A 15,188-nucleotide genomic window follows, 5' to 3' on the forward strand; every position below is an offset into this window, starting at 1 on the left:
ATGCACGTGACTGAGATCTGGAAGCTTAGTGGTTCGGGCCCATCCGGAGATGTCAAAATTTCAGTGGTTTGAAGTTTATTTAGTTTATAATTGTTGCCAGATTAAGATGTCACACTCCCGCTCTCCCTCCCTTTCCCCAAAACTGGGACAGGATTTCTAAATTAAAAAAAAAACTCTCTTGATGGGGGTGAGGGGATCGGGCGTCCAACATTTGTCATGTTCTTTACAACCTCTTCTACTGAGTAATAGCTGCCAAGTATTTTGTGACCTGTTCCAAAAGTCCTGGCTTTCCAGGCAACAGCGCTTGGCATTCTGAAACAGCAGTTAATGTTTTTCCCCATTTTACATATGGATCTACGAGTCCCAGCATGAAAAGTGCTATTGGCTACATAGTGGGGTCCGTCTAAGAGAGTATCACATGGCACAGAGTCACTATGATTGAGTGTGCGATGGCAAATAACACCTTGGAGTGGGGTTGTAGAGCGAGGTTGGGAATCCACATCTTCTATCTATCTAAAATATTTTTATATAGTGCCACTCGCCCGAAGGCCTCTGGGCGCTCACAAGACGGACAGAACATAGAACAAAAATGGTTGCATGATGCAACAAAATGCTGGACCGAGAGAAGGGTCCATCCAGGCGTATGATTAGCTAATCACCTCAGTTTAGTTTTTTATCGAATTGTTTTAAATGTTTCCTGAAAATCTGAGTGGGGACGCAACCTTCGACATCCAGGGGGAGAGAGTTCCAAAGAGATGGAGCCCAGGCATTGACTCTTGCTCCACCAAGCTTTTTTAGGATAACGCGTGGCTGTTCTAGTAGCATCTTGTTATTTGAATGTAGTGTCCGAAGGGAGGGAGTTCTTTTCACTCTGAAGGAGAGGTAACTCGGTGCTTCGCCCATCAGGCATTTAAACACCATGACATTGCCTTTAAATTGGATGCATTGTTCAATTGTGAGCCAGTGTAATTTCCTGCGATAGTCTGAGACATGGGATCGGCGGTCAAGACCACAGACAGCTCGAATTGCACAATATTTCAGGATTTGAAGTTTCATAATATTGCCTTTTGATGTCCCCAGAAGAAGACTGTTGCAATAATCCAACTTCGTGTTCACTATGGCCGCCGCAATCAGAGCCCTATTAGATTCAGATAAATAGGGGCAAATCTGCAACAATAGGTGTACATAATATGAACAAGAACATTTTAAATGGGAGACATGTTTTTGAAAAGAGAGGTGGGAGTCAAAGTAGACTCCCCATGTCTTTACTGAATCCGATAATGGGATAATGTTCCCATTTATCCAAAATGTTTGTATTGTGAATCTAAAATTTTCAGTCTATGGGGTGTTCCGAGGATAAGTAGCACTGTCTTCGAATAATTTAATGACACAGAATTTAGGGCCATCTATTTCCGGATTGTCCTGAAGACTTTTTTTTACATTTTCTATGTCCTCCTTGTAGACTGCAGTTAGCTTAAATTCTATCTGGGTATCATCTGCGTAGTTTGCAAATTGTACTCCCTGGGACTGAAGTAGATCATATAATCACTTAACATGCATGTTAAATAACACAGATGATAAAGAGGATCCCTGGGGGACACCACATGTGAAAGGTGTCTTCTGTGACTGGGCTTCTCCACTAGTTACACAGGCCACTCTTGGACCCAAAAAAGATTTGAGCCAGGATATCGCCATGGGGGAACATTTCCCAACGTGTTCTAGTCTGACTCCTAGCAGGTCATGATCGACCAAATCAAATGCCGACCAACCTAAACTCATAATGTCCTTCTGGATGCAGCCACACAGTGTGCTCCAGCCTAAATATTCTCAGGTTTGAGAGAAGGAGAAAGTCCCCAGTCCCCACCTCAATCAACCCAAATGAATAATTCCCTTCTGCATGCAGCAGCACAAAATGTGCTTCAGTCTAAACTTTCTGCGGTTTGAAAGGGGTACAGCATTGCGGTCACCTCCAACCCAGATGAGGTATGTTTTGCTGCCCATTGCCACATGCAGAGCGCTCCAGTCTAAGCTTTCTCGGGTTTAGTTTAGAAGAATGTACACATCTATTCCCATATAACTTTCTTATTCTTTTTTTCAGCCTCCTTACCCTTACACCACCACGATAGATTACCTGCGGCTTGCTGGAGAGATCATTACTTTGTTTACTGGCGTTCTCTTCTTTTTCACAAATGTAAGTATTCACATTGTGTTGCTTAGGCATTTTATCTCTTTGTTTTCAAATAACCTCTTGGTTTATAACTAGCAAAGTTGATGATTAGCCCAATGTGTGGATTTTGAGGCTTGTCTTGGAGGGCGAGTTGCTCCCATTGGACTCTCGAGCTCTCTTGCCTTTCCTCACCCATTGATCTGGCAAATGCAATGAGTTGCTGTAGGTTTCTAATGTGCCTTTGCCTTCTTTTAACAGATCATGCAAGTAGACTTGCTCTTATTCCCCACAAACTTAACCAAAAATCATTAAAAAAAGACACTGCTTTGTCAGCCTTTCCTTCAACCAATGCAATAAGACTGGTTAAAATGTCCCGTCACACAGGTCAATCAGACAGTTTCAACATTTTGTTTGAAAGATGGATATTCGATTAATCTGACCTGTCCTTTGTTGAGATCCTAGACAAACCAAAGTATATCAGTGGTTCTTCTTAAAGGGGGGTGGGAAGAATGGGGGGTTCAAGTGCAATATTTGATGTTACCTGTGGGATCTGGATGGATGTTTTCTAGCACTGCAGCTCTCATCAGTATAGACACAACCTCTTTTTCCGAGCTCACACCCTGGTTATGCCAGACGTGAATGGCATCAATGAGTGGAAGCCCAGAGCAGGAGGGTTGGAGAATTTAAAGGGATTTCATTTTCACCATAGGCTATTCAGGGAACAATGTCTCCTATGAAAATCCCTACATTTCCAGTGCCTCAGCAAATGCATACACCCTCCACCAATTCATGACCCATTACTTGGTTGGGCATCCTATGTGAAACCAGTCTTAACTGCACACAGAGTGGAAAATACAATGGCAACGTCTTTATGAAATGCCAAGAGGCATTAAAATGCACTGAAAAATGTGTTTATTACTATTAAGGTAACTCAACGAGTAAAACACTCAGGTCAGACATCTGTGTTTCCCCTTCTGTGATGGCTTGGTATGCTGAAATTCGATGGTCTGGAGGGTAGCCTAGAGCTGTGCCCGTGGCTTTGATTTATTCAAAACCTTCCAGCCATCAACCTTTGGTTTTGCTTCAGACGTGTGTGACCCGCAGACATGGGTTGGAATACCACCAGGGGCCGACTCAGCTCTTCAGCTATCTAAGGTTGATACATTGAGTTGCATGCTTGAAAGCAGGGGCAATCCAGCATGGATTTTATCCTACTTGTGTTTTTTGGAATTGAAAGCCCCCTTCACAAAAGTGTAATTTAATAGAATGGCATCAATTGAATATTCAAATCGTCAAGCTTCATTTTCTTGGAGGAATGTCGACTACATCACTCAACGTCCTGAAAAGTATGTCTGATTGGTATCGAGATTTTCAAAGTGACATTGCCTTCAGACTACAACAGAAAACTTTGTCTGAAAACCCACAATATCTGCCTGTGGGTTGTTGTTCTTTTAACAGTGGCCGTTACTTGTAGATTGTCAAAGGATTGTATATTGTCTACTATACTGAATTGGATAAACTCTTTCAATTTGTGACACTCCATGTCGACTTCTTTGAAAGCTGTAGTTTGTTTTTAACTAGAAATCAGACTTAAATCTGTACCAGAATTTGAGGAATAGGGCACACTCTTCAGAGGGAAGTCGATTCACCAAAATGCTGGGTAGCGGAAGTGACATCACAGACCTGATAACATCACAGGAAGTGATGTCACTTGACCTTTAATTCAGATGGCATCAGTTCCTCTTTCACCCTGGCGACATTGCCGAAATTGGCTTGCGGGAGTATAAAAAGTACATAAACGTGAGCATTTTAAAATACCAAATATGTGCTAAAGCAGACAAGAATATTTTAGATACCAACCACGTTTTAACAAGGGTGCTGCCTTCTTATGCCATAGATGGGGTCATGGTATAATAGGGTTAGACCCAATAGTACAAGATAGACTGAGGCAATATTGGTTCCGACATTGGGTACGCCATTTGAAGATTTGAATATATCTTTAAGCCATAATTATGGCAAGGCATTGAGCAATTTTATCGGGAATGCTGTGATCCGATACTTGCTGAAATGAACTCGGACAATCTTACATTGATGGAAAGCCCAGTGAAGATGTACAATAAAATTAAAATTGTAAAATGGAGATAGATATACAGTGAATGTCGTTGCGTAAATTACAAAGGGAACTAACTACACACCTCAGGGTATCACTACATATTATCCCCACCAAAATTATCACCGTATATATGGTCGTCTGGAACGGCCATAGGCAATATTTTCTGGTGGGGATAATTTTTGGGGTTTTTGGGAGTGGGGGTTGCAGGGGTGTCCCCCGCTCCGTTAAAAATAATGCAAAGGGTGCAGGGGTATCCCCTGCAGGTTCCATGCCTTAATATCGCTGCAAAAATATGGTGATATTTTTGTATGGCGTTATTTTTGCAGGTATATTAACACATGGAACCACACCTGAGGACATATAAGGAGATGCAGTCCTCCGTGATGAGATTTCCAGGACCAAGATATCATTACATTGATATGTGCTTTCGTCTTAATTTACTAGGCTCCCTACAAAGGTGGGGTCCCATAAGAGGGATCCCTTGGCAAGAACGAAATTGTTGCCTCTGTAAATAGCCGGCGGAAGCAGAAACGCTAAAACATTGGCTTATTGGCTGTAGCGCAACTCTAGGGCGGAGGAAAATGTGAAAATGTGGCTGGGATTTAAACAGTGAAGTCAAGTTGGCTAGGATCTTGTATGGATGCTCTATCTTAATGACCATTGTTTGGGTGTATATTGTAATAGTGATGCACAAAATGTTTGTGTTTTTATTGATTCATCCACCATAACGAAGTAGGGAAGGGAGCACTTTGTCAGAAAGTTGGAAATGTAATTTTGGGGGTTAGAAAGGGAGGCCCCTATAGGTATATAGTATATATTATATTGTGTTGAATGCATTAATGTCTGTAATATTTGTTTTAGCAAGTTGTGCCTGAAGTAATTTGCCATTTGCAATGAAATAAGTGTTGTGAAGTTATGATTAAAATGTGCCCATTCTGTGATAGCGCACCTCTGACCCTCCTGAAAAGTCCCCTATTCCTCAAAACCTCCCCTGCAACCCCAAACTCGGCCCCTTGGGCCAGCATTACCCCCACATGCCTCTTCCTCGTCCCAGTACTTGAGCATGAGGCAACGTGCTTCATAGGCAAGTACTGGGACGAGGAAGAGTAGGGCTAGGAGTAATGAAGATTACACGTAGGTAGTCTCAGTATTGAACACAAGCAAACCATTCGCATGCTAATTTACACTGCACCCATCCACCATTAACTCACACACCCAGCCACCCATACATCCTGCACTCACTCACATTACATAATGTACACACCCTTTCATGCAGGCATGCACATTTTAAAAATGAACACCACCTTACCTTTTTCCAAATCCATTGCAGATCCAAGGAAAACCACTGAAGGCAGGCCTGTCCCCCATGCTCCAAGCGTGCAATGATCCAGCTCTGGTTCCTGTCATGCGCAGAGCAGGGGTGACAGAGCCTTCCATGTCCTGTGGGGGGTGGAGGGGGGTGGAGGGTGGAGGAAGAGGGTTCTTTTTGAAGTCCATCTAACTTAAACAAGAAATGAAAACCTTAACGGAAATGGTTTCTCTCTGCCTCTCCAGACCCCAGGGGTCACAGAGGCAGAGCCAGGGGTTGCACACGGGTTGCAATTGCAACCCCCGATTGACATCCCTGACTCTTCGGTTCCCAGTAAATATTGTTTTCTCGAAAAAGGGGTCTCATGACGTTCTAGATGTTGTAGTTTATTGTAGTTATTCAGCACCTCTCGTATGCTATTCAGAAAGGCTAGCAACACCAAGAGCTTGAGCTTCCCCTAGCCATTCACGGTTTTTGTGCTTTTTTAGTAACATTTTGTACCCCTTTTGTGAATTATCTGTTTTGTTGAATGTTCTATTTTATGTATTACCTCCAAAAGTAAATGCCACAATATTAATATATATATATATTTATAGAGGGAGAGGGGGAGAGAGGGGGGAGATAGAGAGAGAGAGAGGGGGAGAGAGGGAGGGGGAGAGAGAGAGATATTGTTCTATTTTTGCTTTTCTCTAATTGCCTGATTTGAATGTTGTACCTTGTTTTTCCTTTAGGTCAAAGACCTCTTTATGAAGAAGTGTCCTGGGGTGAACTCGCTATTTATTGACGGCTCATTTCAGTTACTGTAGTAAGTTTATGTCCTGTTTACTGACATTTACACTGAACCCTCACCGTATTATAGAAATATAGGATCTTTGGAGGTTTGAAACCACCGCACATCAAATTTCTTGGCCAGGTCAAAGGACAAGATAGGGTAAAAAGCTTCAGTGTGTTATACATGTGCTTCCACAATACCCCAGCGCAGCTATACACGCACGCACGCACGCACGCACGCACGCGCAAACACACACACACACGCATGAGGTGTGCCAAGGACTTTGGTCGTACAACTGACTTTTCTTTTTGTCTTTTTGCCATAAATTATGCTGCAAACAAATGGAGAATGGAGGGATGTCATTTGGGGGTCGCCAGGTGTCGCAACTGCGACCCCTGTTGTCTCCCTTGGTACCCCTACAAAAAAAAATTGCATTAATTTTTTTACATTGAAGCTCCTGGGCTATGGCCAGTGCCATGTTTCTCTTTGTTTTTGTAGTGATTGGAATTTATGTTGAGACCTCTTTAAAAATAAAAATAAATAAAAATAATAAAAACAGGTTGTTCCACAAGTGTAACACTTTGAGCAGTGACCCTAAATAAGAAACAATAGGAACAACTCATAATTTAGCTTTCTGTAATTCTACACAATAATGACTAGACTCATCAAAGGGGTGAAAGGTCATGTTCTATTGCTTCCCATGATGTAACTTCAGGGGGTTGGGGGGGGGGGTGTGATGTCACTTCTGCTACCTCTGGCATTTTGTTGAAATTACGTCCCTGGTGGAAGGGACAACAGATTAGTAGTAAAGAAAGGAAAATCTAGATGAATAAAATAGTAGAACTAGAATAATCACCTCTGAAATATTGCAGAATGGAAAATGGGTGTGATTTACTGAAATGTGGGGAAGAAGTGGCACTCTATAAGGCCACTTTGCATTCCATACCCACCCATTTGTCTTGGGCCAACCTGCCTAGATCTGATTTTGTAGAGGTATGTAGATGATTCTAGAGACACATTTTCAGAGCTCGATCTGTCAGAACTGCTGCACAGGCTGTTACGCTGCAGTGCCGCCAAGGATAGTCTTGCAGCTCACTCGACAGGCAAGTACTTGCCTGGAGAAGGTGGTCTGCTTAGATGTCATAACCCCCTTGGGTGAAGCATTGTAACCTTGGATTTACCTTGAGTGATAAGCAAGCGTGATTTATTTTAATGTATTAGAATCTGTGTATAAGTGACAGCTTTAGTCTGCACCAATGACCACAAGGATGACGTTTTTTAGCTCGATATCGTTTGTTATAATGAGGGTTGTTTATTCATGAGCGCTGCTGCTTTGCTTATGCAACTTCGAATCGGCATATAATGCTAAGACGTACATGTTCATGCGTATTTTGCACAGTTTCACGACCTTCGTATTTTGCACATTTTAACTTGTATTATGCATTTATGCCATTTATGTTATTAGGCATTTATGCCATTACGATGCCGGAATAAAGTTGAACTGGCTGATTTTAGAGTAGAAAAACCTACACAGAGATGGGCACACACACACCCCACACCCACCCAACACACCCCCTTTATAGCCCTCCACCCACTCATCTGGATGGATCTACAGATTCTAGGCTGCTAGATCTTTCTCGGTCTGTCTTGGTTGCTGGATGGATGGGTGCAAAGAGCGAGACTACACACACAACCTTGGCCATACATGCAATGTTTCAGTGTCTTAAGGTCTTTGCTTGAAATTCTGAGAGCCTGTCCTCTGAAGTAGCCCCAATAACTACGCAGTTCTTAAACTCCAGAGATCCTGGAAAAGCCATTGCGGACTTCTTTTGTCCTTTTGTCACTCAACATTTCTGGTAACCCACTGTCTTGGGAAAAGAGTAAGGATTTATTTAGGATTTGGCAAGAAGAAGCACGGCCATGCTGGACTGACAAAGAGGGAACCTCTCTTACCAGTCTTGACTTCATTTACCCGTGCAGTGTTCGTCCATGCATTACTATGCTTTGGAATAAAAGCACAGGTTTTGTATGTGTTGTGGTTAATAGAGTATTGGCCATTTATATTGCATCCATGTATTAACTGATCCGAGTCAGAAAAAAGTAGTGCTAATGATAGGAGAGAAGGTCATTAGTGTAGGATAATTGCCTCGCTAAAGGTTAGTCCCCAGCTTAAGGTGGTTTATATCTGTGACGTGCACGTTTCTCACCAAATTCCATACTAGGTAGTACAATCACTGACTAATGTTGGAAAACACAACTAAAGGCGAAGGGTTTCCTCATTTATAAATGGAAGCCCATAGTGGTAAGTACTGCTGCGTTCCGATCGCTGTTATTGGATGGAGTTTGCCTGCTGTTAGTTTTACTTTTTTAAATATAGGTTAGAAAACGTTTGGGGGTGAACAATATTTTCAGAGGGTTTTTGTATGCCTGTTTCAAAAAGGGGCATTCGTTAGCATCCAAGCTCCCAGCTAGGGAGCCAACCCCCAAATTGCAGCAGCTGGGTTTGCAAGAGTCTGCAATAAAGAAAGTTGGTGGCATCTGTCTCGAAAAGTTCCTTTATTTTCAGTTGCCTTTAGGCAACATCTACACGGAAGCTTTTGTGTGTAAATAACACCTAGCCAAGTAGTCGGTTTAGGATTACCTCAAACCAGACCCTCGTATTCTGTCCATTCGTCTGCTGCAGCATGTTGCGCTGTGTTCTATATATTGTCCCCATTCCGCCTTGCCTCTTTCACTGTAAACTCTCTTTGAAAACCATTTTCCTTTTCAGAATTTTAAACTGTCCCCTGGCATAAGTCTAGAGACGACACATGGTCCTATTCGTGTGTGATGTTTACACTTGCACGCATGCTCTCCCTCCATTCTTCCTGTTGACCTTTCCCTGTTGCTGCTTGCATTGACCATCCCTTCTTCTCTTGCAGCTTCATTTATTCGGTGCTGGTGATCGTCACCGCAGCGCTGTATCTGGCTGGCATTGAAGCTTACCTCGCCGTCATGGTCTTTGCCCTGGTCCTTGGTTGGATGAACACACTTTACTTCACTCGAGGGTTAAAGCTGACCGGAACGTACAGCATCATGATCCAGAAGGTCAGTTGGCATCTCGTTGGCTAGAGTGGGCCTGGCCATCACCTGGGGAGCATGGCCCATCTGTGAATACTTTTGGGGCAATGTTTGAGACGCGTAGTTTACAAGGGGACCTCTTTCCTTGCGGATGATTTTAGCATTATCAAACGGTATATATAGTGCAACCTGCTCTATTTCTCCCTGTTCTAAGCATAACAAGGGCTATAAATAAAGTAGGTCATTTCTCAGCATGGGGGAGGGACCAATGTGGTATGTGAGCTGGAATCGCCTTTGCAACATTATTGGCAAAACCTAGATCAAGTGGTTAGTTTTGCAGGTTGGGTTGAATTTATTACTTAATATTGGTTTGTCTTTAAAGAGTCAAATAATGCATTCATATAGAAAACCTCTCTGAATTCATTGTGCTTACCTAATAGCACAAGGCTGGTCTGCAAAGCAATTCCTCCCCCTCCTAGTGCGGATTTCGTTCTTCCTCCTGGGCTACATGCAAGGTGATTTCAGAGTGTTTAAGAAGGAGGAAGTCCGACTTTTCTGACCCCTTAAACTACACATGGTTCTTCCCCTTCTATAATGGTTCAGCATGCTATAAACAATGGTTTGGAGGGTTTGTCAGAGCAATACCATTGGTTATGATTGATTGAGGTAAAACCTTCAAACCTTGCTCTTTGTTTCCCTCAGCACCTAAATTGTATGCTGGAGAAACTTGTGATAAGCTTTCTAAACTTTCTGAATGCGCAGAGAGTGACTGACATGTAAACTGCAACATTGTATCTCCAGTGAGAGAACTGCTACATTGTATCTGCAACAGTGTATCTCCAGTGAGAGAACTGCTACATTGCATCTCCAGTGAGAGAACTGCTACATTGTATCTGCAACATTGTATCTCCAGTGAGAGAACGTTCTGCCATTTTATCAAGCACAGATCTCCAGAGCTCCGGGAGACTCATGCTTTAAATGAACTTCTCTGATCCTAGTGATTGAAAGGAAACAGTTTAAGGATAAATGCTGCTAATGACGCTTGAATTAAATGGACTCTGGTGGGAACGATGGGTTTGTTTTTCAATGTTCTGCTTTTGGGTCTGCTTTGAGGGTGCTTCAGCTAACTCAGTTTGGGACGTGGTTCACTAGAACTGTCCCGCACAACCTTACTAAAGGACTCATGAAGTTCAGGATGACCAGCACTGCCCTACCCTAACTTACAGAGGGTCCAAGGTTAGTCAGGGCCTCCAGAATTTGTCTTTTGCAGGAGTGTAGTGATTGGTCCATGCCCTGTGACGGGGACCAAGGGAGAGGGTGATGGGGGAGGTGGGTGATCCTCTCCATACTGCCCCAAGGCCCAGAATCCACCAGCTTAAGATGGCACTGGTTCCCAGAGTCACTCCCTTGGCTGTCCCCAGAATCAGCCAGAGGACTTCATCACAGTATCTAGAACGTGTGGCTTTCCCCGGTCTCCATTCTAAATGTAATGCTGCATTACTACAGTGGGCCACCTCTGAGCATTTTATGACACACTGGTAGAAGTCAAAAGGGATTCCGTGGGTGTTGAGAGGCTTTCGGTTTTAATCGGGAAAGTGGCTGGGTCGTGAAGCAGATTTCATTTCTGAGTGGCTGACAATAATGTACCTGTCCAACCCATAGAAGAAGTGATCTATTTAACAGGACACCATCTGTATAAGGCATCACTAGTGGGCTAAATGATTTTAAAGGGTCAGATAGCTCTGGTGGTTGCATGCTAGGTGACAATAGTGCAGTTTGTAATCGCGTTTTGAAAAAACTGCGAGCCTATTAAAACTAAAAATTATGCTTTTTTCACAGATCCTCTTTAAAGACCTCTTCCGCTTCCTGTTGGTGTACCTGCTGTTCATGATTGGTTATGCCTCAGGTATTTATTTTCCACAAAATGCACAGAATGCTCAAATGGTGACAGAAACCAATGTGAATATATTTCAACAAGTAATAATAAGGGAGGAAGCATTCGCAGCAATGTTAAGAACAAAATGATACAACTAGGGGTCTCCACACGACCAGGCAGGGGTGTCCTTGTATCTGAAGGAGTGTTCTGGACTTGGTAGCTTCATGTGACCTCTTTTGATTGGATTGTGTCCTCCTTCGTATTCCTCATCTTGTGATAATTCGTTATCTCCAGCTTCGCTGCTTCGGAAAAATGTTTTCTCGGCAGAGGGCGCTGTGCTCGAGGTCGTGGTGTCGATTGTCCCTCGACGTACTCCGTACTCTGTCAACATCACTGATGGCATAAATAGCTCGAGCCGCGCCCGTTGCTTCAGTTCCGTTTTTCCGATTGCTTCGCTATCGAGAACGGCACGCTTCTATTTTCTGTGAAGAAAATGTCGTCATCTTCAACACCTTCGACACCCAGGACTGGGTTCAAGAAGTGTGCAGATTGTGGATCTAAGATTTCGATCACCAATCCTCACCGGATTTGTCTCTGGTGTCTCGGTTCCAGTCACCGAACCGACGACTGCGGGTCCTGCCAATCTATGACCAAAAAAGCTCTTCGTGAGAGGAGAGGTAAACTGTCAGTGGGGAGGGAAGCCTCAAAAAAGGTTTTGTCAAAAAGACACAAGAAAGCGACTGATTCTAAGGAATTGGATCGCCATAGGCACTCAAAGAGATCTCGATCTAGGAGTAGATCGAGACACTCTTTGTCATCATCGAAAAAAATGAAAAGGAGATATAGATCTCCCTCATCATCATCTTCTTCAAAGTCGACCGAAGAAATTCGTTGTCCGACTAAATCGGATTCTCCCAGTAAGTGGGAAGAATTCCGCAAAAAGATGGAGGTTTTCGAGAATGCGGCCCGACCCCCTCGAAAGACCCTCGAAAAAGCCATACCCCTAAAGTCGCTCCATTGGACGACAAAGGGAAGTCCAGGGCTACTATGGCAAAGACCGGTAGCATCGAGGAATCCAGAAAACCTTGAGTCGACGTAAAACCGTCGAAGACTCTTTGAGAGTCGAGCACTTCTCCAGTGCCATACAAGAAACACAAGTCATTGAAGACTTCGACAACTTCGTCGATGCCCTCGACGTCAATAATTTCGACTCCAAAGCCAAAAACATCCTCAAGGCCATTATCAAAGTCATGTTCGAAGACCCTTTCGAAGACTTCGAAGACCCCTTCGACAACTTCGAAGGATTTGCCAATTCCTTCGAAGCAGATGGAAGAGGAAGAAAGGAGATTCACTCCTTTGCCCTAGTCAGACTTTTTCAAATCTATGTCAACAATCTATGAAGAGTCTGCTTCAGAAGAAGACGAGGTTACTCCTTTGGGAGTTACTTATGGTACAAGACAAGTTCCTGAGGAACTTATTGACCAGGAATCTAGAATGAGAGACCTGAGTGATACTCTACATTCTGCCAGTGGAGTTGACACATCCCCAGAATTAGAGTTCGCCAAACCTGATCCTGCAGAGCATGCAGATGCTGGGTACAGGGGTCTTATGACCAGGGTAGTTGAATATATGGGTTGGGGTAATACTTCACCCATTTTTGAACAAGATGACATGACGATATAATTGTCAAGGGACCTCAGAAAGATCCTGTTCTCCCTTTCCACAGAGCCCTCCAAAGGACTGTGGAGAAAAACTGGGAGAAGCCAGAAACTATTGCTGCTGCAGATAGCACTTTTCCAAGAAAATATAGACCGGCTGGAATGAATCCTGAATATTTGAATAAACATCCGACTCCAGAGAGTTTAGTCATTCAGGCAGCATCTACTTCAAAACAAACTGCTTATCCAACTATCCCTCAAGATAGAGAGGATAAAAAAATTGATGCCTGGGCACGTAAAGTTTTCACGTCAGGCAGAATGGCACTTAAATCGGCAAATGTCACCAGTACCCTAGCCAGGTTTACCCATAGCCTGTGGGACTGTATTTCGGCGGTGTTGATCATTTTCCGGAAGGCGAGGAAAGGGAAGGCTTCCTGAATATAGTCAAAGACGGGAAGGAGGCAATGGGGGAATGTCTCCAGTCTGGACTGGCTACTGCTGATAGTATCAGCAGATCCATGGCTGCAAGCTTTGTGCTATGCAGATTTGCGTGGTTGAGGAAGTCGTGGTTTGCACCAGACGTGCAAGCCAGACTTCTCAACATGCCCGTTGATGGCTTGAGGCTCTTTGGCAGAAAGGCTGATGAATTCCTAGAAAAACTTCAGACCTCGAAAGCGGCAGCTAAATCACTTAGCGCCTCTTTGCGCCAGCCTCAAAAACCCTATTCCGGCTCATCTTCCTGGAGGGGTCGTTCTTTTCGATACTACTCCTCTTTTGGTAGAGGAAGAGGACAGGCTTCTCAAAGGGGCAAACGAAACTTCCCTCGTGGAGCACGAGGAAGAGATGCAAAATCAGCCCCAGGAGCGGCATCTGTACCCTCAGCCACTCCTGCAGCCGCCTCCAAATCCCTCTGAGACCTTGTTACACAAAACACCAGTGTGAGGCAGGATCTCTCAACATCTGAAGGAATGGCAGGGCATTACCTCAGATGCTTGGGCACTGGAAACAGTAGGCCAAGGTTACCGTCTCCCCTTTCTAAAAAGGCCTCAGAATCATCCACCGGGAGCCAACTCTGCCAAAATTCCCGATCCGCTCCTGTTGCAGGAAATTTTAACCCTGCTAGAGAAAGGTGCCATAAAACTGGTACCTGTAGTGGAGAGGAACAGGGGTTGGTACTCCCCATATTTACTCATCCCAAAAAAGGACGGAGGACTGAGACCCATCTTGGACTTGAGAAACTTGAACAAGTTCCTCAGGAAGGACAAGTTCAAGATGGTGACTCTTTCTCAGATCCTTCAGGCTCTCCAACTCCAAGATTGGTTGGTATCATTGGACCTTCAGGATGCTTACTTACATGTGCCAATCCATCCAAAGCACAGAAAGTACCTGAGGTTCGCGATTGGCAATTCTCATTATCAGTTTCGAGTTCTGTCATTCGGGTTGACCTCCGCCCCGAGGGTTTTCACCAAACTGTTGGCGGTTGTGGCAGCAAGTCTCAGGAGAGGAGGTATTCACATATATCCCTACCTGGATGACTGGTTGATCAGAGCAAGTTCTCCAGAACAAGCTCAGGAACATCTTTCGATCAACTGCCACTTCCTCCACAAATTGGGCTTCTCCCTCAATTTCAAGAAGTCCTACATGATACCATCCCAGAAGTTCCAGTTTATCTTAGCAGTCTTGGACACTTCATCGGGAAAAGCCTCTCCTCCCGAAGTGAGAGCTCTCCACATCCAGCAGATTGTAACGAAGTTTCAGAATGCCCAACGTCTACCGGCCTTCGATTTTCTCAGGTTGCTCGGCCTCATGGCATCCTGCATTTTCCTAGTACCAGAGGCCAGGTTGAGAATGAGATCCCTTCAATGGGCACTCAGAACTCAGTGGTCCCAGTTCTCTGGGAATATGCCGAATCTTCTGCAAGTCCCGAGCAAAGTTGCTCAGGATCTTCTATGGTGGGCTTGCAATGAAAACATTCTCAAGGGAGAGTCTTTTTGGCAACCATGGCCGGAGATAACTGTAGTGACGGACGCCTCACTCACGGGGTGGGGAGCACACACCAACGATCTGACAATCAGCGGTCGTTGGTCTCCATCGGAGACAAAACTACACATCAACCTGTTGGAGCTGAGGGCAATCAGACTAGCTCTGAAGGCCTTTCTGCCCTCTGTACAGGGAAAGAATGTCCTGATAATGACGGACAACATGGTGGCCATGTACTAACTCAACAAAAGAG

General features: G+C 44.1%; 1 protein-coding gene across 3 annotated transcripts in view; it reads left to right on the forward strand.

Annotated features, from left to right (window-relative positions):
* Positions 1-15,188, forward strand: part of TRPV4 (transient receptor potential cation channel subfamily V member 4) — an 848,481-nt gene that overhangs the window by 726,998 nt on the left and 106,295 nt on the right. For all 3 annotated transcript variants that reach the window (XM_069619410.1, XM_069619409.1, XM_069619408.1), the window contains exons 9-12: positions 2,099-2,191; positions 6,321-6,394; positions 9,283-9,448; positions 11,261-11,327. In XM_069619410.1, the coding sequence (XP_069475511.1) occupies positions 2,099-2,191; positions 6,321-6,394; positions 9,283-9,448; positions 11,261-11,327 (400 nt within the window). The remainder of the gene's footprint in view (positions 1-2,098; positions 2,192-6,320; positions 6,395-9,282; positions 9,449-11,260; positions 11,328-15,188) is intronic.

This window comes from Ambystoma mexicanum, chromosome 10 (assembly GCF_040938575.1).
Source record: "Ambystoma mexicanum isolate Mex_15411 chromosome 10, UKY_AmexF1_1, whole genome shotgun sequence".
NCBI classification, from domain to species: domain Eukaryota; kingdom Metazoa; phylum Chordata; class Amphibia; order Caudata; family Ambystomatidae; genus Ambystoma; species Ambystoma mexicanum.